The sequence below is a fragment of the Anolis sagrei genome, chromosome 4, assembly GCF_037176765.1.
Source record: "Anolis sagrei isolate rAnoSag1 chromosome 4, rAnoSag1.mat, whole genome shotgun sequence".
Classification (NCBI taxonomy): Eukaryota; Metazoa; Chordata; class Lepidosauria; order Squamata; family Dactyloidae; genus Anolis; species Anolis sagrei.
The window spans coordinates 174,422,515-174,447,633 of record NC_090024.1 but is presented as its reverse complement, the minus strand read 5'-3'; the positions used below and the strand labels follow the sequence as shown (position 1 = coordinate 174,447,633).

The window sequence follows — 25,119 nt, the reverse complement described above, 5'->3', positions numbered from 1 at the left end:
CATCATTGTTTGAGTCCACAGTGCTCTCTGGATGTAGGTGAACTACAGCTCCCAAACTCAAGGTCAATTCCCACAATGAACCAATGTGTTTGGTTCAATTCTATCGTTGGTGGAGTTCAGAATGCTCTTTGATTGTAGGTGAACTATAAATCCCAGCAACTACAACTTCCAAATGACAAAATTACCCCCCTCCCCAAAAAACCCCTCCATATTCAAATCAGGTATTTGTGCCAAATTTGGTCCAGTGAATGAAAATATATCTGGCATAACAGATATTTACATTATGATTCATAACAGTAGCAAAATTACAGTTATGAAGTAGCAACGAAAATAATTTTATGGTTGAGGGTCACCACAACATGAAGAACTGTCTCAAGGGTTCACAGCATTAGGAAGGTTGAGGACCACTGAGCTATACTAAGGCATATTGATGGTGTCTGACACTGGTGGTGTTTTGACAGCTGAGTTTTGAGTTCTATTCTCCCAATCTGAGTCCAAAGCCGTACATTGTCCCATGTAACCATGCTCTGGTTGTAGTCTACTTATGGTGATTCCATGTGTATAGAAGTGTCTGGATCATCTTAGAAGCTGTTTGTATTTATAGTGAGGTGCGCATTGGGTTTGCATCTGGTACTTTGGCTGTTGACATGGTTTGTTGTGCATTGAGAAGAGTCCAATGCCTTAATTCTATTGAGTTGGTTCTCCAGATCATCCTATCTGCAGCTGCTTTAACAACTCTAGCTTGGGTCTCAGCTGCTGCTGCTTCTCTTTCCAAAGGCAGGGAGTTCAGGACGAAAGCTTCTGCTTTCATGCTTTCTTCTTTTTTTGTCATAGGAGGTACATGTCTGGGCAGCTTCCACTTCAGCCCATGCTTTGGTAGCAGCTATGCTGATTGAGGTCAGGTTGGATCAGGCAACTCTCATTGAACTTGTTGAGTATCTAGAAAAGTGTAAATGCTGTGGACCTGTCTTTTGCAAGTGACATATTCTGATTCTGAAATAACTTTGATTACATTGTCCTGGTTGACAGAATTCTGAATGGCATATTTTCTCAAATGTAATCTGTATTGAGTTTTGTTAAAAGAGATTTGCCAGACAGCAGTAAAAATGCATAATTGAATCTTAACTGGGCTATAATGTGTTAATATTCACCTGTAGCAACTATGACAGCGTGTATATTTGATTCTACTTTGCCCCAGGTAACTTCTGACTTATTTTGTTCCTGGTCTTTCTCAGCTTGATATACTTTCTGGGCTATCTCCCATTGAGACCTGACAGATGTTAACTGTAATGTCAGCAGCTCCATCTGTGGGCTTGGGAACTACTTCAAGGAGGAGAACTGGACTCTACTTTTTAGTACTTGGCCCTAGCTGTAGATCTTAGGCCTGGCTGAAAAATGGGAGCCTATCTGTTGGAATATAGCACAGGGTGTAGACAAGGGGTGCTGGGGCTGTCAGATTTCCATCCTTTTGTTTCTTCTGATTGTGATAATGCAAGATGGCAGCACTGAGCATGCCTTCTTATCTCATCTTTACTGGGGCTCTTTTTAAATTATTTTACTAGTATTTTTTTGACTGCATTCGTATGTCTATTTTTTGGAGGTTGCAAATGTAAATAAACAGAAGCTTTACCACAGTTTCTGAACCACAATATATCCTGCAGTGTAATAAAGTGTCACTTGGGCTTGTACAACAAGTAACAGTATCTTTACTTCCATTCAAAAGTTCAAACAGGGCAACAACATATACAGCAGTTTCTCTGAATTCACACAGAGAACAGAGGGAATAAGCAGTCCCTTTAAACAGTCTTTAAATATGCCTTGTTTGCTTTATAAATAATCAGGCTTTGGAGAATTGGCAGCCATTTTCTTCCTGACTGTTTTCAGTCAGCGCTCTCATCACCCTCCGAGGTGAAAAGTGGCAGTTAAAACCGTTTGTCTCATCAGCAAACCAGAGACAGTAGCCAATCGGAATTCTGACTCCTGGCATGCTCAGCCAATCAGCTGCCAACATATACCTTTCCAGTCAACCCATCTCATCATGGTGCCTTTTTATAAATCTCCAGGAAGGCCTTTAAGTGTGAAGGCCTTTTCTCTCCAGGAGGGCATTTCTCTTTAAAAGGGTGCTTGTGATAAATTTGCATCATCTTCTACTAATATACAGATATGATCAATGATCTTCTAAAACTCATACACTTTATTGACTATGGTTTCTTTAATAAAATTACAATGCTTAGATAGGACTATTGCAGACCGAACTTAAAGGAAGACCCTCTAGAAAATGCAGAAGAATATTATACTTTTTAACAGGACCAATGTGAATAATGTTTTTCTCATGAAATCCTTTTCAGAATTACAACCACCAAGTATCATGCTGACTTTCATAAACCCCACACTGGTGTTCCTATGTTTTTTTATTTATTTTACAACATTTACACCCCACTTTACACCCCAAAGTGTTCTGGCGGCTTACAGAAACTATTCAGGGCATAACATAATCTTAATGCTGTCTAAATAAACAGTGATAAATTATGGGGGAAAGATTGCCTTCGTAAGTCCTACTAAAATAGGATAAACACTGAGCTAAAGCCAAGATTATCCGTGAGTACAGTAAAGTCACTGTAATGAATGAAACTTATTAGTCAGCACTTATGCATGTCTCATTGATTCCAATGAGTCTATTTGAAATACTGGACTAAAACCAGTATTTTAGTCTAGTATTTCAAAATCATTTGGAAACCCTTTCCCCATGTGTTGGACTGTCAATTCTGAAAAGTATGGGCCTACAAAGATGAGTTATTAGCAGCTGCTTCCCAGACCAGGTTTCTTTCCCCCTAAAATATTATATATTTTCAAAACAATATTTCTGATCACAAGTATGCTCTATATATTTTATTGTTTTAAATAACTCTGATTCAGCTTAAACCTAGGGATTAATTGAAGACAGAAATCAGACCAGCCATACAAGGGATAACAGCTGTGATTCATGTCTTATTCAATAATTTATATACAGTAATAGACTTTATAAACACTTAATGTTACAATATAAAATTATTGCCGTTGCACAATGGGTTAAACCCTTGTGCCGGTATGACTGAAGACTGATAGGTCAGAGGTTCGAATTCAAGGAAAGTGTGGATGAGCTCCCTCTGTCAGCTCCATCTCCCCATGTGGGTACATGAGAGAAGCCTCCGACAAGAATGCTAAAACATCAAAACATCCGGGGCGTCCCTTGGGCAACGTCCTTGCAGACAGCCAATTCTCTCACACCAGAAGCAACTTGCAATGTCTCAAGTTGCTCCACACACACACACACACAATGAAGACTATCTGCTAATGATTCAAATCAAACACTTAATTTCGTGAAAAGTAAAAACCTAGTCTTGACAAAGTATAACACTTCTAATATACAAGTGTGTTTTATTAACATGGTTAACAGAGCACCATCTTGTGGACAATTAAAAACACAGCTAAATTACATAAGGCTGATAGGGTACAATTAAAATAACCACCACTGTATTAGCTAGTATTTTTATAAGATTTTTAAAAGAATATGATATATTATATTATATTTAAAATAACAGAGCTGTACAACCACTCTATGTTAGACAGCTTTAACTGCATTTCTGGTCCTGAAGACCTATTTCTATTTAGTGCAGTAAAAACAGGAAAGTTATTTTTGGAGTGCCAAATATAAATATGCAGCTAATTCTAGATGATAACTATATTTCTCACCAGTTCAAACATTTGGAAGGGCAAAATTATGTGTTAGTTTTGTTTTTTTTTACTATAAACCTTTACCAAAAGAGACTAGTTGTGTTCCTTCCAGTAGTTTCTGGCCTATCGTGACCCTAAAGCAATCCTATTGCAGGGATTTCTTGGCACAATTCAATCAGAAGAGGTTTGCTATTGTGTTCTTCTGAGGCTGAGAGTGTGTGACTTGCCCAAGGACAAAGAACTATATTGCTTATTTAAAAAGCCTACCAAATGTCCAAATAAAATGTACTTGTACATTTCATCTATACATAATTACATCATTATTTCAAATGTTGCAAACATTGTTAAGTCTTCCATTCATTGGATCAGAGCTGGAAAGAGATAATCTTCTTACTAATGAAGTATTTTGCAGTCAAAAGGTATGAAAATCCATTGTCCATGTGTTAATTTTGAAAAAACGAAAATAATTATAGAGGACATGCATATCCTTGAATATTAAGGAACTTCCTAATATCAAATATACTAATGGGATTGCTTCCTCCCAAAATGTAACTACTATGTGACAACTCCAAAACATATACGTACTTTGATTCCTTGAATATTGTCCTTTGTACATACCGGGCTTTAGTACAGCAGATTAATCACCAAGCTGCAATAAATCTTGCCAACCAGAAGGTTGACAGTTAGAAGCACAGGTCAGGGTGAGGTCCTGACCTTTAGTCCAGCTTCTGCCTACCTAGTAGTTCAAAAACACAGGTAAGTAGATAAATAGGAACCGCATGAAAGCGGGGAGATATTTAGGCACGGCATTTCGGTCAGAAAAAGGAGGAAGTTTGCAAATAAAGAAAGCTCTTCGGCACGGAGATGGAGTGACAGCACCCCCCATGGCTGGAACCGAGCACAGCCTCCAAAGATGCCGAAAGATGGGAAAGCCTATATATACCTCTATTTTTTGTCTGTCTTGTCATTGCATAATTGGCATTTAATGTTTGCCGAATATGTGTTCTGCAATCCGCCCTGAGTCTCCTTTGGGGTGAGAAGAGCGGAATATAAATACTGTAAATAAATAGATAAATAGTGGTAAAGCAAAATAAAAATTGTGGTAATTATTTACACTTTGAAGAGGTTGATTAAACATTAATTTATTTAAGATGACAGAAAAATAATTATAGTTTTAGTTATTGGAAAAAGAATTTTTTTGAAATTTACAAACAAAAGAATTATGATATCTAGGGCAAGCCATATAGTGAATCCAATCAACACGCACAACTTTTCCTTTAATTTCCCAATGCCATGTCTGCAAAAAAGGAAACTAAATGATACAGTTGATCTATATAAATAAAAATGTAATGTTCGTTCGTGGGATTAACAAAACTCAAAAACCACTGGATGAATTGACACCAAATTTTGACACAAGACACCTAACAAACCAATGTATGTCTTTCACTAAAAAAAAAAAAATGAATTTGTCATTTGGGAGTTGTAATTGCTGGGATTTATAGTTCACCTTTAATAAAAGAACATTCTGAACCCCACCAATGATAGAATTGAACCAAACTTGGCACACAGTTCTCCTATGACCAACAGAAAATACTGGAAGGATTTGGTGGGCAGTGTCCTTTGGTTTTGAAGTTGTAGTTCACCTACATTCAGAGATCACTGTGGACTCAAACAATAATGGATCTGGACCAAACTCTGCACGAATACTTAATATGTCCAAAAGTGAACACTGGTGGAGTTTAGGGAAAATAAAATTTTGACATTTGGGAGTTGGTAGTTGCTGGGATTTATAGTTCACCTACAATCACAGAGCATTCTGAACCCCACCAACGATAGAATTGGGCCAAACCTCCCACACAGAACCCCCATGTGGGCCACAGCAACGCATGGCAGGGGACGGCTAGTAGGAAATATTTTGAAATTGTGAGATTTCAGCCAATTTTTTAAAATTATTGATAAAAGTTCATGAGAAGGGAGTAATGGCGACAAAAGAAGCATTGAAGCACAATTAAAGACCTCACACATGAATGCCCACACTTTCATGTCAGAAAATGGTCCAAAAATGGAGATAAAAGACAGTTCCTATCCCACCTTAAAATACCCACCTTTTGTAGTTTCTATGTGAATAGAGAGTTGCTGGATTCACTTCACTTGACTTCAAAACCCCTCCATTCCTAAACACTAAAAACGGAATTGCAAGGGAAACCGATGGAAGTATTCCTGCGTCATTTGATGGGCTCCACGGGTCTCTATCTTTAAAGTGCTTAGAAACATGTAAAAGCCAGCGTATGATGAGGTCCGTACTCAAAATTGAGAACATACCTCAATTATATTGATAATAGACAATAGAACGATTTGCTACTATATAGCGTGGTGTGATTGTGATTTTGGGATGTGTGTGGAGTTTTAATCCATTTTAATATTTTAACGTTTAATTATTTTAATGACACAAATTGTTTAGCTGTTTTATAATTTTATATTTATATTTTAATTCATTTAAATTGCTTTAATTTGCTTTGTGGTCATATTGTTAGCCATTTTCGGTCTCTATGTTGGGTGAAAGGCAGGATTAAAATAAAATAAAATAAATACTCTGCAAGATAACGCTGAGTCCTTCTTGGAGATATGCAAGATTTACCCACTTCTTAAGAGTCTAAACTGGGACAAAATCCAAAAAATAGCAGGGGAAATCGCCTGTGTCAATATGGTGGGCCACAATGAATTACTGCCTGTTCTTTTGAGCGCCCGGGACTGGGAAAGGGAGATATTTGTACTGGCTTTTCTTTAGGGACTGCTGGGTTTCCTGTTGGGTTGGTGGTATTTTTCCTGCATGAATAATTTCTCTTTGCACCAGACTCAGAATGTTATTAAAGATGTTTGATATGCTACTTCCACAGCCTGCTCCCTTTAGCTTTTCAGACATGTTATTTTCTTCATACAAGTTAGTTTTACAATTAAAATAATAATATAAGGGTTGAAATCTTGTTCACGCTGTTCCTCAGGAAGAAGTCATTGCTGAAGTTTGCGTAATTCCATCCTCCCTGAGGCCATTTTGAAGGAAAGATGGTTTGGCAGGGCAAGTTAGCTCATATTCCTGCAATGTCAATCTGAATTGGGTGGAGGGTGCCATAGGACTATTTATAAGAGACTGGAGGACATATTAGGATGTTGTCTCCGTTTTAAAAGTTATTGTCATTTTATATTGGATTTTATCACTATAATTACATATTTAATACTGATTTAACTTCACTATTTTACTGTTTTTTTAACTGTTTTAAAATTGTACTTCAGTTATTCATCTTATGTTTTATTAATTGTATATTTTGTTGTTGTTTGTTTGTTCAGTCATTTCCAACTCTTTGTGACCTCATGGACCAGCCCACGCCAGAGCTCCCTGTCGGCCGTCACCACCCCCAGCTCCTTCAAGATCAAGCCAGTCACTTCAAGGATGCCATCCATCCATCTTGCCCTTGGTCGGCCCCTCTTCCTTTTTCCTTCCATTTCCCCCCAGCAGCATTGTCTTCTCTAAGCAGGGGCGGCTCAACCCATTACGCAAAGTAAGCATTCGCAGTATAGTTGATTTTGCCCAGGGGCGCTCTTGAGCCGATCTTGGGGGAAAATAGACCTGACATATGCGAGTTGTAGTTACTAGGATGTATAGTTCACCTAAAATCAGAGCATTCTGAACTCCACCAATGATGGAATTGAACCAAATATGGCACACAGAACTCCCATGACAAACAGAAAATATATATCAATGATTGGTTGGGGGGGGGGGGGCGCCAAAATACTGTTTGCTTACTGTTGAAAATTACCTAGGACCACCTCTGTCTCTAACCTTTCCTTTCTTCTCATGATGTGTCCAAAGTTCTTCATCTTGGCTTCTACTATCCTTCCCTCCAATGAGCAGTCGAGCATTATTTCCTGAAGTATGGACTGGTTGGATCTTCTGGCGGTCCAAGGCACTCTGAGAATTTTCCTCCAACACTACAGTTGAAAAGCATCTATCCTCCTTTGCTCAGCCTTCCCTATGATCCAGATCTCACATCCGTAGGTGACTACGGGGGAATACCATGGCTTTAACTATGCAGATCTTTGTTGCCAGTGTGATGTCTCTACTCTTCACTATTTTATCAAGATTGGTCATTACTCTCCTCCCAAGAAGTAAATGTCTCCTGATTTCCTGGCTGCAGTCTGTGTCTGCAGTAATCTTCACGCCTAGAAATACAAATCCTGTCAGTCTCCACGTTTTCTCCCTCTATTTCCCAGTTGTCAATCAATCTTGCTGCCATAATCTTGGTTTTTTATGTTTAATTGCAACCCAGCTTTTGCACTTTCTTCTTTCCCCTTGGTTAGAAGGCTCCTCGGCTCCTCTTAACTTTTGGCCATTAAAGTGGTATCGTCTGCATATCTAAGGTTGTTAATGTTTCTTCCAGCAATTTTAACCCCAGCCTTGCATTCGTCAGGCCCCGAACATTGCATGATGTGTTCTGCATACAAGTTGAATAGGTTGGGTGATAGTATCCAACCCTGCTGTACGCCTTTCCCAATCTTGAACCAGTCTGTTGTTCCGTGGTCAGTTCTTACTGTTGCTACTTGGTCCTTGTACAGATTCCTCAGGAGGAAAACAAGGTGGCTTGGGATCCCCATACCAACAAGAACTTGCCACAATTTATTATGATCCACACAGTCAAACAAAGGCTTTAGAATAGTCAATGAAACAGAAATAGATGTTTTTTTCTGAAACTCCTTGCCTTTCTCCATTACTCAGCAGATCTTGGCCATTTGGTCTCTCGTTCCTCTGCCTTTTCTAAACCCAGCTTGAACATCTGGCATCTCTCTCTCCATGTATTGCTGGAGTCTTCCTTGCAGGATCCTGAGTATTACCTTGCTGGCATGAGAAATAAGGGCCACTGTATGGAAGTTGGAGCAGTCTTTAGCATTTCCCTTTTTTTGGTATGGGGATATAAGTTGATTTTTTTCCAGCCTGATGGCCATTCTTGTGTTTTCCATATTTGCTGGCATATTGCATGCATCACCTTGACAGCATCAAGTGTATTTTACTGCTGGTTATTGGCCTATTTATCTATCTATCTATCTATCTATCTATCTATCTATCTATCTAGAATGCATATGTATATCTATATAAATAAAAGTCAAATATGTATGTATATATGTGTGTATGTTTGTATGTATATTCCAGGATGGCTCCCACTTGTAGAGAGCACTGTGAACCCAATCAACTATGGATCTGGAACAGACTTGGCATAAAGACCCATCATGACCAACAGAAAACACTAGAGATAGGTTGGGGGAAATTGACCCTGGGTGTTGGGAGTTGTAGATCACACACAATCAAAGAGCACTTTGAATCCAATCGACGAGGGATCTGGACTACACTTGGCACACGCACCCAGCATGGTCAGCTTTAAGCGCTGGTGGGATTTAGAGGGAATTGCCCTTGGATGCTGGGAGTTAGAGTTCACCCATAAACAAAGAGCGCTGTGAACCCAACTCATGATGAATCCAGACCACTCTTGACACCCATACCCAACATGGCCAACTTGAAGTAAACAGAGGCTGGATGGCCATCTGGGTGATTTGAATGCAACATTCCTGCTTCTTGGCAGGGGGTTGGACTGGATGGCCCACGAGGTGTCTTCCAACGCTTTGATTCTATGATTCTATGGTGGTTTTTGGGAGGGAGTTGGCCCAGGATGATGAGAGTTGTACTTCACCCGCATTTTCTAATGGGTCTATTCATAAAATAAAAACCAAACAATGACTACTTTTAATGAAGCCCCCGGTATTGCAGTGGGTTAAACCACTGAGCTGCTGAACTTGCTGACCAAAAGGTTGGCAGTTCAAATCCAGGGAGCAGGGTGATCCCCACTGTTAGCCCAGCTTCTGCCAACCTAGCAGTATGAAAACATGAAAATGTGAGATCAAGATTGAGTAGATCAATAGGTACCGCTTCGGTGAGAAGGTAATGGCGCTTCATGCTGTCATGCCGGCCACATGACCTTGGAGGCGTCTACGGACAATGCCGGCTCTTCAACTTAGAAATGGAGATGAGCATCACCCCCCCCCCCCAAGAGACGGACATGACTAGGCTCAATTTCCTTTTACTAATGTTTATCCTTACAAAATCCCAAACCCGGGCATCCGCAGGTAGGCTAGTTATTAATATAAGAAAAAAGTGTTTTGTAAGACTAGCAGAATGAACATTAATCTTAGATTTTCAAATATTTATGTTAGGGATCAGTATCCTCTCACTTAAATCATCAACACAGACAATAAAAAGGAAGAAAGTACGGGTTGCGACAATTTGATGGTGGAGGACAAGACTATACCATCTTCCATAGTCCACGATGGGCCCATTCCAAAAACAACAGCAAAACAGTGGTTGATGGGCTCAGGAAAGAATAATAAAAATCCTACATCAAAACAGCATAGTGTAAGGTTTGAGCATTGGGTGAAGCATCTAACTATACCAGGCATGGGAAAACTTGGGCCCTCCAGGTGTTTTGGACCTCAACTCCCACCACTGCCTGTTAGGAATGGTGGGAGTTGAAGTGCAAAACACCTGGAAGGCTTTTATTTCGCATCAAAAGCGTTGCATACGTTAGTTAAAAACTGATAAAAATAGGAGCACAAGCCAAAAACAGGCAACAGCGACCGCATTGTCGGTAGCCTCAAACTAAACAACTGTAACTGCTCTTTCTCAATGCTAATAAATTGTAGGAGTTGTAGTTTTACAAAGGGCCTTGTGCTTCCGGACCCAGCTATCATACCATCATCATTTTGTTATTCAGAGAGGTTGTTTGTCTTATGTTGAGACTGATATATACCGTATATCAGTCACCCAAGAGGTTCCAATTGCCGAACGCGGGATTCGAACCCAAGACGATTAGGGTCCTACTAAGTCCCCCGCTCAACCCGCTACACCACGGAGGGCCTTTCACAGATTCCAAATGGTCGGACGTCACTGTCAAACAAGTGCCAACGTTCTGGAACAGCTTGACCGCGAGGCGACGCCCCGCCCCCCGCGCGCCCTCAGCCTCGCCCCCTCCCCCTCTCTCTCCGCGCGCCGACAGCCCGCCAATTTCTCCGCGCGCGCGCGCCTCCACAGCCGTCGCGAGGGCTTCCGGCGCCATTTTGTATGGCGTTCGCGTCGCCCTTCCATTCGAGGAGCCGTTAGAGCCGTCATGGCGCCCCGGGAGAGACCTCTGCCGCGCGGGGGAGAGCCATGGTAACTCCCCTGGCGATGGCCGCGCTGCTGCTTCTTGTGCCGGCCACAGGGCGCCCAGCCCTGACCCTCGCCCGCCTGCGCGAGCTTCGGCCGGGTGAGCAGAGCCAGCCGGGGAGGGCCGGTCGGGCTGAGGCCTACCTACAGGGAGCCAGGCGCCGCCTTTCCCTCGTCTTTGAAAGGAAAAGGACGAAGCTTTCGTAGTCTGGGCTCCGTTGGCCGTACGGTGCAGCTACCCCGTGGAATCAGCCCGGTTTGAGACCACTTCAACTGTTGTGGGATCCTGGAAGTTGTAGTTTTACACATTTAGCTTCCTCCACCGAAGAGAGGTGGTGCCTCACCATACTACAACTCCCGTGATCTCACAGCCTTAAACTGGCACCAAACTGTATGAATTTGACACCACCCTTCGACAAATCTTGCCCTTCCATGCCTTTTGAGCATGTAAATAAACGCGGGGAAATGACTGACAATTGTAGTCCAGGCCATTCCAAATATCACATCTATCGCACATAATCCCTGATCATTCCTTGTATTGCTCTCTGCCCAAAGGCTTGATCCCACAGCCATGTCTTTACCTCTTTTCTGAAGGCCAGGAGAGAGGGCACTGATCTAATTTCGTTGGGGAGGGAGTTCTAGATGGCATCCATCCAATACATTAGATCAGGCATCCTCAAACTGCGGCCCTCCAGCAGTTCGGGCCTTCAACTTCCAGAATTGATGACAATCGAACTAGCTAGTTAGGGCTTCTGGGAGTTGGAGGCCCATTCAGCTGGAGGGCTGCAGTTTCAGGATGTCTGCATTAGATGGATGCCATTTGTCATAGCTTCACAAAGAAAGTCACAGAGGGACAACATCCAGAACTTAATTATATGAGAACAAAGTACATTGTAATTGTGAGGCATCCCAAAGTCATCCACAGGAAATTACCACATGATTTTATGCCTCAATTTCTGAATTATTATTTATGAAATTTATACCCCGCCTTTCCCCAGTCAAGGGCCCAAGGCGGCTTACAGCCAGTACAAACATACAATATAAAAATTAAAAGCAAGTTAAAACCATAAATATTAGCAAATGCTGTGAAATACTAATTAAAACCCCAATAAATACATTAAAAACCACACTGATAATACATAAGGAAGTCGAAGGGCCTTCTGAACCTTCGAATATCACTACTTACCTCCAAAGACTTCCTTGAAAGGGAAGGTTGTCAGGCTCTTCCTGAATGACAACCAAGAAGGTGCCAATCTAATCTCCCGGGGAGGGGGGGGGGGATTCTAAAGAGGGAGCTACTCCCGAGGATCCGGATCCGTCTCTAGCGATCTTCAAATGGAGAGTGTCGCAGATGCTTGGGGACACCAGCATCTCTCCCATTTGATCTTAATGATCAAATGGGAGAAATGTGTACAAAGGAACCTGACTTCTCAGGTAGTCTGAACTGATGCTGTGAAGGGCTTTAAAGGTCAAAACCAGAACTTTGAATTGGGCCTGGAAACTAATTGGTCACCAATGCAGCTATTTCAGGAGTAGGATAGTATGTTCTCTTATATTTCATCCCATTATCAGCCTAGCTGCCAATCTTTGAACAAATTGTTTCTGAATAGTTTTCAAAGGCAACCCCACATAGAGTGCATTACAGTGGTCCAAGCTTGTTGTAATCAAGACTGGAACCACGGTGGTCAGGTCAGATTTTTCCAGGAATGGCCACAGTCCATCCTGTGTGAAACCAGTAGTACTTCACCTTATCTGGATTCAGTTTCAATTTGTTTACCCTCATCCAGCCCATTACTGCCTCCATGTATTGGTTCAGGTGCAGCACAACTTCCTTGGCATTATCTGGTGAAAAGGAGTAGTAGAGTTGGGCATCATCTGCGTACAGTAACTGTTGACTTCTTTATGTTTTGGATATATTTCTGGCAGAATTAGCTGATTAGAAATATATTTCCCATTTGGCACTTGAAAAATCTTGACCATGTAGACTGTCCAAAAGCCTGTTCTTTTATCATAATCGAAAATTATTAGACAATGTACTTGTATTGGTGTCAGGAAAACAAATTCTGTTTGGGTTGGGCAACTTCATATTTCTTGGAAGAGGATTATCTAGGCCTCTGGTTCTCAATGTGGAAGCGCATGCCCCACAGGGGGGCAATTTGATTTGGGGGGGGGGGGAATTCAAGAATTACAGTATAGTAGCATTGCCTAGCCCACATTTGGCTAGTTTGTTTGCAAGAAGGTAATGGAGGACTTTGTCAAAAGCTTTACTGAAATCAAGAAATGCTACGTCCACAGCATTCCCTGCATCTACCAAGCTTGTAACTATCGAAAAAAGAGATAAGATTAGTCTGGTATAACTTGTTTTTTGAGAAATTCATGTTGACTTTTAGTAATCACAGCATTCCTTTCTAAGTGATTGCAGACTGCCTCCTTAATTATCTGCTCCAGAATCTTTCCTGGTATTGATATCAGTCTGACTGTTTGGGTCCTCTTTTTTCCCTTCTGGAAGACAGGGACAACATTTGCCCTCCTCCAGTTTGCTGGAGGATGGCAAATGTTGTCCCTGAATTTCTGAATCAGACATTCCCTCCTTCAGATGTCTGAATCAGACCCTTGGACAAACCTCTGAGGATGCCTGCCATAAATGCAGGCGAAACATCAGGAGAGAATGCTGTTGGAACATGGCCGTACAGTCCAAAACACTCACAGCAACATAGTGATTTTAGCCATGAATGTCTTAGACAACATTATTATTATTATTATTATTATTATTATTATTATTCTCATTAGTTAGAATACATATTGCACTCAAGCTATGAAACATCGTTATTCAGCCGTCAAAACTTGACACATTGTGCCTGCTCCGTCTTTTAAGTCACTACTGTTGTGATTCCTAGGCATTCCTACTACCATGGTGTGTGTTATGGTTTGCCTACTTTGTATCTGGGGCAGGATTCTCTGCTTTGGATTATCCATGTTATGAAACTATACATACAAAGCTATACATAGGTTGGTAAAGTCTGCCACCCAGTGACTGGAGATGACCCTGCCGATTTCAAATACATGGGTACATAATAATTAAGGTAAAAATAGTCAAAATATCCTGAGATGCATACCCCTAAGGCCCCCAAATATATTTTATTCAGTTTCACATATCTGGGTGTCATGGCCTTTGGAGCTGTGGCTCTGATGGGCAGACCAACATATTTTTATAATGTCCCCTGCATTATGTTTTTAGTCGCCTTCGGGTTGAGAAAGGCGGCCTAGAAATATAAATAAATAAATAAATAATGTCTCTGTTTTCTTAAGACTGTATTTTATACAATAATAAAGATGCCTTACCTGAATCAAATTAATAGAGACAGATTACTATTATTAAGAGGTAAGAATACCACAATATACCACAATTATTTATTTACTGTAACCAATATATTTGGTAATATAGTATTCTAGACTCCAATTTTGGATGGTACATTTCCAAGTGTGTGTGTTCATTCGTTCAGTCATCTCCGACTCTTCGTGACCTCATGGATCAGCCCACGCCAGAGCTCCCTGTCGGCCGTCACCACCCCCAGCTCCTTCAAGGTCAGTCCAGTCACTTCAAGGATGCCATCCATCCACCTTGCCCTTGGTCGGCCCTTCTTCCTTTTACCTTATACTTTCCCCAGCATAATTGTCTTCTCTAGGCTTTGCTGTCTCCTCATGATGTGGCCAAAGTACAGCAGAATTCTGTATCTGGAACAGAAAGAGCTCTAACTAGTGTGACCTCAGTAATATATCGGCATAGGAAACTCAAGGAAGTATCTGGTGGTTCTTCTCTACCTCCTCACTTTCTCCTCTTAGAGACCTTGTCATAGATGCCAGACTAAGAAACAATGATAGGTTAATAGTCACCCAGTGAGTTTTCATGATGCAGTGGGGCTTGATTTCCAAACCTCAGCCCAATTCTTTTAATCTACTACACTCATATAGATGATCACCTGTTACCAAGTATGTCTTCTAAAGGTAGAGTCTTGGAAGTGGGTCTGTAAGTGACTATAATATAATAATAAAAACTTTATTTATATACTGTCTTATCTCCCTGAAGGGACTCAGGGCGGTGAACAGCAAAGTCAGCAAACATTAAATTCCACACAAAAGAAAGACAAATAACAATCCCACCCAAAACCCGTACAGATCCATATTTAAACCAAAAATAAGATTCATTATAATTTGTAATATTTACAATTCCATAGTAATCCATCAAGAAAACAGAAGAGTCAGACCAGCAAAATTTGTTTAAAATTATAAATTATAAAATTAACTATAAAATTAACTACCACCAGCAGCCAGGGTGAGTAGTCTATGTAACATACTAAGCCTTTATACTCCTGAGTGCATAAGAAAGCTTTTAGTTGTTCTTTAAAAGAGGTTAAAGAGGGAACTGATTTAATCTCTTTATGAAGACATATTCTGCATCCACATGGTCTTTCTAGCTGAATTTGCTCTTCCTTTTGCCATGTATTCATGCCTCTTCAAAATACATAACACCATTGGTAATAGCTATTTATTTATCGTGTCATCAGCAACCATTGTATTACAATTCTAACAGAGCAAAACAAACACAGAGATTAAAAAGAAAAAAAAAGAGAAAGAAAAAAAACCCACACAGATTTTGTAAATTTGGTATTTGGTTAAATGACCTTTGACCAGTATCTGGCCACTTGGAGTGCCTCTGGGGTTGCCGCAAGAATAGCTGACTTCCATTTACAATGTTTAAGTGCCAGGGTTTTCCGATTCTCGGCGTTAAGCTAGCTTTTGTTGTCTACTGATATTCTGTTTTATGTTCTTGAGTTGAAAATAAAGGAACTGCTTTAGCAGACAGTGATATGGACTGGTCATATTTAGGACAATATGGACAGTCCAGCAAAGTTGATGGTGGAGACTCATCGCATCAATGCTGGTGGTCTCTGCTTCTTCCAGAATGTTGATATTTGTCTATCTGTCTTCCCAAGAGATTTGCAGAATTTTTCAAACACAGATGGAATTTTTCCAGAAGCCGAGAGTAATGTTTGTAGATAGTCCATGTGTCACAGGTTATGGGTGGAATTTTGTGAGAATATTTATTTTTTAAATGTAATTTTAATTGTATTTTAACAGTATTTTGTATCAATGACACAAACGTAATTGTTTTTTAATTGTTGTATTTACCTTTTAAAAATGTTATCAGGTTGTATCATGTTATTAGCTGCCTTGAGTCTGTATGGGGGAAAAGGCAAGATAGAAATGAAGAAAGTAACATAATAGTGTTAAACATGTAAACTATTGTAAAGTAATACTAGTGAACTGTTGATAAACCCCATGCTAAAGAATTTGCTGGAAGGGGTAACCTTATGCTTGAGTGTTGGACTTAAGATGATTTTTGTTTGCTTTGTTGCAGGACATGGAGAAAAGTATCAACAAGTATCAATCACAACTGTTAAAAATTGTGTATTCAAAACATCAGTGAATGTGATCTTAAATCAATCAACATTGAGAAGGAGCAGCAGAGATTTGAAAACTTTCAAAAGAAATTTAGAAGTACTTCGGAAAAATGATTATATGAACTGTCAACAAACAAACATGTTAAAATGTGTAATTCTTTATAGAAGAAACTTATATCTAATTGCAAGGAGAAGCACACGTATTTCAAAAAGGCATCCAAAAACAATTAAACATATTCAAGGAGGACAATCAAGAAACATGTGGAATACAGTTTTGAAGAATAGGAGATTTCAAGTGAAAATGAAGTGCTACAGTATAGTCAATATTAGAATTAAACCTGACACTAAAATAATTGAGGAATCACAGATATATGTTGAAAATAAATACATAGAAACTGAGTCATCACTGAGTTGTTTAGCACTTCAAGCAAATATTATATTAGATGCTATCCTAAAATGTCAGGAAGTTTTTGAAAGCATTATGAAATTAAAGTTAAAACAAGTGCTAATGCTAAGACGACATATTAACACTGGAATGCTGCAAATGAAAAAATATAAACAATATAATGATCAAATGTCAGATTATAGCAAAGAATGTTCTATAGAAAACAGAAATGTTTTTGATAAAATTAATTATGGAATGTTTACGGATAGAAAAAAAGTTAATTCAGAGAAAGAAGGCCAATATATGGATTTTGGAAATTATGTGTTATCCTGTCAGAGTTTTCAATGGACCACAAGCTTTCCTATCGGAGAAACGATGAAGGTGTGGAAACAGAAAACACTAACAAAAACAAACTTGAATGAAAACCACAGGTTTCTGTTTGTACATGCATGTACTTATCAAAGAAATAGTGATGTACCGATGATGTCCTCAACATGTAACATTGTGTCTAATGTTCAAGAAAATGACATATTCACATTTCAAAGAAAAATATACAGAAACAAAAGGCTAATTGGAAAATGGAAAAAAGTACGAATGCAACCTTCTGTAATACATCCTGTCTTTCCAATTATTAAGATAGCCATAGAAGTATACTATGGAAAACTTAATTCAGAAGTCAGTCCAGCAAAACCATCAGTCCTTATGATGAACACATTGGAATATCTCATACAGTCTTCCCAGAGAGGAAAAAAATATTCTAATGTTACCCAGGAGAGACATAGACATAAAAGCCTGAAAACACTTATGACAAGAAAGCATCTTGATACAGAAGATAGGTTTCCAACATTTTCATATCTCTATAAACACATTTCCAATAGTCCATTGGTTGTTAAAAGAATGAAACGATCAGCACAGGGAGAAACTGTACCAGTACCTGTAGGTAGGTTTATTTTGGGATTCTTCTACATATAAGTGGTGTTTTTTGAGGAATAACTTTCAAAGAATAAAGGCTACAATAATTAATAGATTGGATACTTAGATGTATAAGTTAAAATATTTCAGTTGATATAAAAAAGACTTGCTAATTAATTGGCAAGTAGATTATTTAAAGTATAAATAATTTACACAAAATGGTAGGCATCAACATTGAAAGGGTATCCCCACTTCATATTTTCACATGACGAAATAGTTGTGATATGCTTGATTCAATTTACTTGTGCATTGTGTAAAATGTTTCAAAAGCATTTAGTCTTGTGTAACTTTATAAATATTTAATTTGTCAGCTGATTGGTCAAAACCATTTTGATAAATTGATTTATAAATAAGATAAAATACATCATTTTGGTGTTACTTACCTCTGAATACAAATAGAATTGTAGTATAATTTAAAAATATATATGGTGAAGTGAGGAAGAGCTGGTAAAACTAGAAGTTGCTTTCCTTCACTCTGGTTAATTGCTATGGAGCATACAGAATTCCATTTGATCATATAGAATTGTTAATATGTATTTAAGAGAATACTGAAAGATTTTTAATTTTTTTAACATTCAAAGTATAATAAATGTTGAATATTTTTTCTGTGCTAACTGTAAAAATATTTGTTTCTGTTTAGATGTTCTGAAGCGTTTAACCTCTGCTCTTATAGCAGGTGCTACTATTTTTGGAATAGCTATCTTTGCTTTGGTATTAACAGGCTGTTACTTGTTTGATAAAAGAAGGTAGGTTTAAAATAGGTTTTACTATTTCTTTTTGTTAAAAATATTCTGAAAGATGGCTTTTATTTTATGTATTACTGTGATGAATGTATAATGTTTAAAGCCTTTTATTGATCCCAGCTACATCACCTTATGATCCTGATTCTTATTTATTTAATAATAAATTAATGTTAGAAATAAAGGCCCAAACACTATTGGGCTGGTGCAATGCATAACTACCATAACTAGCCAAGGGGTGAAATCTGGCCCATCTTCATTCACCAGTAAGCAGTTGTTGTGATCAACAGGAATCCAATTCCTTTAATATGTAGAGTGGTTAGAGATTAAGGTGCAAAGGCACAAATGAGAAAAAAAAAACAATTGATAGCTTCATTATAGGAACTCCATCCTAAGATAGGAAAGTTACTCAGGCAGTTTTATAGGGACACTTTGTCCTAAGGTTGATCTGAAGTGTGGAATTCCAGATCAGACCCAGGGTGGTTTTGACTGCCAGCCCTTTGGCGACTGTGGAGGCAGGAAGAAGTGTTGACCATCCAGCAGCACTAGGTGGCCAATCTTACTGTTTGCCTCCCATTCTCATTTTAGTGGCAGACAATAGGTGCAGTATGGCTAGTGTTTGTCTCTGATCACCTGGAATGATGTCAGTCAGGGGGCCAGAGCAATGCATTGGTGGTGGGGGGTGGAGAGAGGAGGAAGTGCCAATTCCAGGCAAAAGTGAGGTCTCTGTGGCAATCCCCCCTTGTATTAGAGATCACTTGCATTATGGAAAAAGGTGAAAGTGTTAACTGCTTAGCTCCACACCTTTCTAACTTGATTGCTGTACTTGCTATTCAGTGAAACTGGTTTGTTTTAACACCAAAAGTGTTAAAATGCTGCCAATGGTTAGAGCCATAATCATATCAGAAAAGTAGATATCCTATCATATTCTATCTCTCTAATACCACCATATATCCAGTGCTTAGAATCAGGTATCAGTGAGAAAGAAGACACATGATGGTCTTTAAAAGAAGCAAAAACTATTCCTTGTTTCCTATCATTCTAAAGAGATGTTGCTTTCATCTTATTTTTTAACCTTGGAAGCATGAATCACACTGGGGTTCTTGGTATCCACTGGGTCTTGGTTCCAGGACTCTGTGAATACTCAAATCCGTGAATATATATACATTATATACAATGGTATAGCACAGTGGTTTTCCTGTCGTAGTTAACTGCGAATCGCACATTGTGGTATTCCTGCGCCAGCGCAGGCCAACTTCGGAACCTTCTAGAAGCTTAAAATCAATGTATCCCCCTCAGGCCCCACCCCCCCCCCCCCTCTCGAGTATATAAGCCCCAGAGAAGAGCCAGCCTCCATTCCTCTTTTTTCCGCCGTTAGTAGGCTATCAACTAGAGAACCTTTGATTAGAGATCTTCTGGCTTTTTGAGCTTGGACTGGTCATTTTACGACGAGATACTCTATTTCCCCCTCACCTCAGACAGGACTTCGACTCTTCTTTTGCCTTCTCCTATTGAATTGTGGTCATGGCTACAACTTCTTTTAAGAAGTGCACGGCCTGCCCGAATGTCCTCCCGGATACAGATGGACATGTTCTCTGGCTTGTGTGCCTGGGAGAAGGGCATCTATCCCAACCCTGTGGGATTTGTGCTGCTTTTACGCCACAAACGCGTAAAAACAGAGAATTGCGGCTCAAGACAGCCCTGTATGTCTTGAGAATTGCGGCTCAAGACAACCTTACTGCTGCCGCCACCCGCTGCCAGACCACCACCAATAGGGGAACCAGCTGCCTTACCTGGCTTGGCTAGGCCAGATCCATCGGGCCTGAAGAAGAGGGCTAAAAAGAAGGCCCCTCAAGATGGCCGCGCCGAGGGTGTACAGCCTAAGCCTTCCACAAAGAAGGCGGGAAGACCCTCTGGCATCGCTCTGCCAAAGCTGTAGAGAGCGATCGCGCTCCCTCTGCTGGCAGGCATAGAGGAAGCGCAGGAAGGCTGCCCGGCTCCGATCCTCAGCCAGGCCTCGCCGAGACCGGAGAGCACCTCGGCGCTCGAATTGGGGCCTGCTCCTTCTCCCAGGGCATGGCCAAGGCTGGCAAGGAGCTGGAGGCAGCACGCTCAAGGCAGACGACTCCCGCCGCCATTGCAGCAGCTAGGAATCTTTCTCTCATTTTTCTTCTAGTGTTTCTGGACTGCGTGAATTTTTGCTTTTATGTTTATTTTATTTGACTTTAATTTTATTTTTGTCATGGTGATGGTATGTTGACCACCACTTTCTTTAAGACGTGTCCCTCATGTGGAGGGAAAAGCCGCCAGATGGATGGGCGTTTTGTGTCAGCGATGCCTGAGGAGAGGCCTTGGGGTATGATCCGGCATCTTCTGCTCCTTTTTTCACCCCTCAGGCGTGTAAGGGTCATCCTATGGCTCATCTCTTGAGCAGGCCTTTTCTTTTCACCCACCCATCCCGCGCCAATTTTCAGGGGAGCGGTGTTTGGGCCATTGACTGCCCTGATGGGGAATACTACCGCTGAGGGGGCCATTTACCGTGATACAGCTGAAGGGCCTCAGTACTTTCAAGTGTTTATTTTTTGTATCTTTGGATAGCCGTTCGGCCTCAGCCAGGCCCAAGGCTAAGTAGCCCAAGGTGGCTCCACCGCCTACCGGTCAGAGAAGGGCCTTTGAGTGGGCCAAACAGTCAAAAAAAAAAAATCTAAAAAGGAAAAGCAAAGTAATTGCTGAAGGATCTGTGAAATGGTGGGAAGGGTATAACTACACACCTGCATGCTGCTGGTGCTATGCTGATGTGCTTTTAAATTTTGCTTTATGGAATTTTCAAGTATTTTGAGCCATGGTCAGTTAAATCTGTGGGTATAGAACCCATGGATATGGAGAGCTGATGTCTTTCATTACAATTTAGCATTTTCAGATGTACTAAAGTTTATTTCCTCCAGTTTACTTCACTTTCCTCCAGTATACTTTCTTAGATTTAAAATAACATATTTGCATATTTCTATTCGTCTTCATCATTATAAGTTTCTTCACATCATGGACTGACCTTTTTCAGGTTTGCCTTCTTCCCTTCAGATTAGTAACTGATTAGTAACTATGTTTTTTCATGGCAATGTCTTATTACAAGTTTTGACAGCTAAAGAATAGCTATGTTTCCCTGTAGAAATGGTTGGCTGTTGATAGTTTATTCCAAATGTCTCTTGTATCACAGCTTGCATTGTCTGTTACAATATCTTGATTTGTGCATCACCCTTAAGAAACCTCACTTGTTTTCTATCTCATCTTAATTTTGAGCCCCTTAAAGACTTTGCCATTCTGAACCCAGAATCTGTCTTCACAGCCATTCACCATGTGGGTGATGAAAACCATGACACTGTGCTACCTGCTAGAAAAACGTCTCTTGCACATTTAAACAATTCCACCATGGTCATGTTAATTTTTCTGGCTTTTATGAAGAATGTTACTCTTCTAGACTTGTATAAAGCAGTGTTGCGATACCAATATTTCATTAAGTACAGGCAGTCCCCAAGTTAAGAACATGCTAAGTTCTATAGATTTGTTTTTAAGTGGAATTTGTGTGTAAGTTGGAACAGTTACATTTTAAGTGGAACTCCAGCTGCACACACACACACACACAAGTTTTAGATCTCATAGGGAAGAGTTAACACCCCTGTGGGCTTTGCTTTGCTGTTTGTGCCCCTGTTCAAAAGATTTCATCTCACTTTGTTTTTGTAATAATTGGATTTTGAAAAAAAAATGACTTGTGGAAACAAGGATTGGTGAGAGAGTCTCAGTCGAGACACATGATAACTCTTCCAGAAGTGAATTTCCTTTCCTAGGGGTAGATTTCTGTGGCTTTGTGCTGTCTCACTCCCGTTATTAACTATGTTTGTAACTCAGGGACTGTCTTTACTGTTGTATTTTACCGCACAGCCATGTATTCTAATAGATGTTGCTTTCAATGTTTTTCAGGGAGCTTGGTCAGTTTTTTGACATAATGTTGAAACATGGAAAATCAAAAAAACACACAAAACCTGTTGAAAATCAAAGTTCCACACCTATCTCTGTTTCGCAAAGGTTTCATTTAGCACAACCACAGGTAAAATAGAATATTTGTATATTTATAGGAAATTAATGTATTATGCACAGAATTGTGTATGGATGAAAGCATAGTGTAGAAATATCTTAAACACTTGACATTTCTTTAGATTTCTTAGAATATCTCCTAGTGCAGCAATTTAGAACCAGTGTATTTGCCTTACTCCCTAACATATTTGTACCAGTTCACTATATTTGTGTAGCTGTCAGCAATGGACCGCAGGAAACATGACCCAGATGGAGGCAAGACATTTATCTTCCACATATTCTGATCCTTATCAATGTTGGAATTTTATATGCGTATAGTAAAGTAAAAAACAAACTTAAACCACAGAATACATTTTAACAATTTATTTATGCCAATTTATTTCCTTTTGGGGATGTTGTGGAAGGGATTATTGAATACCTGCTTGAGAAACATTCCCCTGTCCTGCCAAAACACAGCTTCAAAGGACTGGAACATGTTTCCATGAACATTTACTGACTGGAGAAAGGTGATGGATGTCCACCCAGGGGGGAAAACTGTCATTGTCTTCCTGGATCTCAAATGGATTTTAGCCAGGCTTCTTCCACCTGCACCCAACCAAGCAATGTTTTCTGTTTTCTTTTTTCAAAATATTTTTATTCAAAAAAACAAAAAAAAAAATGGTAACACAAGAGTAGAACATACAAATAAGTTTTTAAGTTTATATGTTTTAAAGTCTATACATCTACTTTAACCTACTACAGTTTCAACACAACTAAGCACCCAAGTAGAGAACATAAACACAGAAAGGAAACACATGAATAAACACACTTGCACAAATACAAAACTAATAGGAAAAAACCCAGTATTAACCTCTCACTATCTGATTGTTATATCTCTTATTTTCTCCATTAAACATTATATCGTCACACTTCTATTTTTAATGACAGTCTTTTAATTGATGGATCTCACAATTGACAAATGCCATGAACATTATAACAAAGTAATAAAATGAATCCCAATCTTTCTAAAAATTGGACAGACATTTCTTCTTAGTCACCCTAGTCATCATTTTGCCCCCCTTGGCTAATTCACAAGTCTTCACCAGCCATTCTCATAGTCCTTCATCTTCTCTGTGTCATGTTTTTCTTCTTTCAGCTTTGCTGGAAGGGCTCAAAGTCTGTTGATCCTGTTTCTATATCTCATCCTTGCTGTAGAATCAAATAGCGAATCAGGGAGGTATCTACCATATGTCTGTGTGGGTTTTTCTGTTTGGCCAAATAGGAATCTTATCGAAAGAGCTTATTAGCCTCCCAGCTGAAACTTTTATGTGTAACTTTCAAGAAATAAGCTAGGACATGAATTACTTCTTTCTGCTCAGCTGGAAGGCTACAAAGTCCCATTAAATTATCTCTCTCTCTCCCCTTAAAATCTGTGCTGGTACTTCTAAAAATTCCTCCTTCTTGTGCATTCGTTTCTCTGCCATTTCTACCTGACTGTGAGCCTCAAGTTCTGCTGATTTCTGGTTCATCTGAGTTCCCCAGTCAACTTTTCCAAATAATTACATATCTCTTTCATATCAGCTGTGACGTTCTTTCTCATCATCCTCAATTCATTAAAAAGTTGATTGTTTCTTGTTTATCCACAAATCTTCTCAATACTTTTAAGAATACATTTCCCTTGAAATCTTCTTAAATTACCTGCTGGTCTAAAATATCAGGGATTTTCTTGCATCAGTTTTGATTAAACACATGATGGACTGCAGTGAAGATCTTTCTAGTTCTCTTTAAGATTTTATTACCTTCTTGCTAGTTTCTAAGGCTATAAAGCAGGGTAAACAATATAAAGGAAACAATCCTTAACTTTTTGTAAACGTGTAGTTGTTACTAAGTCTAATCTTCCAAGTTTTATTGGCCTATTTTTCAGTTGTTGGATGCTAGTAGGGCAGTCACTTCTTACAGCCGCTTGCAACTGTGGCTTTGTTGATTTATGTTCATTAAAACTCAGCTTGTTTGTTTTTTTACTCACGCTTCTCAGATAACTAAAATAATGCAGGTCCAGAAGGGAAAATAATTAGGCATTAGATAAAGAGCTTCTCATAAGGTACCTCTTCAGTTTCATCATTAAAAACTGACATTTGACATTGCTTGGAGCTGCTTGGCAGCAGACCATATGCATGTGGGTTTTTGTTCATAGTCCTTACGGGCCTTGCAGGTCACTGTGATACGGCCAGGCATCAAAATCAAAATAAGAACAACCTCCAAATTTTCCTAAAGAGCAGTTTTCCCCTGCTGAAGATGTCCCTTGACTGGAGTTTACTGTAGGTGGTGGTTTCTTCCCTTGGGAGCTTACTGAGAGAGGAGCCTTCATAGGGCCATCTTGTCAAGGTTCTCCCAAGAAATGTGTTTTCAACTTTTGACATTTCCTTTGGTGAGGACTATGGATGGAGGGAACCACATGTAACAGTCCCAAGTGGAGTATTACGCTTTGCTTGTACAGTATGACATGATGCTCACTGTATGATATGCAACACC

The 25,119-nt window shown here is 39.7% G+C and overlaps 1 protein-coding gene across 2 annotated transcripts in view; it reads left to right on the top strand.

Annotated features, from left to right (window-relative positions):
- The window catches only part of LOC132773908 (uncharacterized), a 56,648-nt gene that overhangs the window by 25,387 nt on the left and 6,142 nt on the right, over window positions 1–25,119 (top strand). For both annotated transcript variants that reach the window (XM_067467886.1, XM_067467887.1), the window contains 3 exons: window positions 16,380–17,747; window positions 18,420–18,525; window positions 22,495–22,621. In XM_067467886.1, coding sequence (XP_067323987.1) covers window positions 16,380–17,747; window positions 18,420–18,525; window positions 22,495–22,621 — 1,601 coding nt within the window. The remainder of the gene's footprint in view (window positions 1–16,379; window positions 17,748–18,419; window positions 18,526–22,494; window positions 22,622–25,119) is intronic.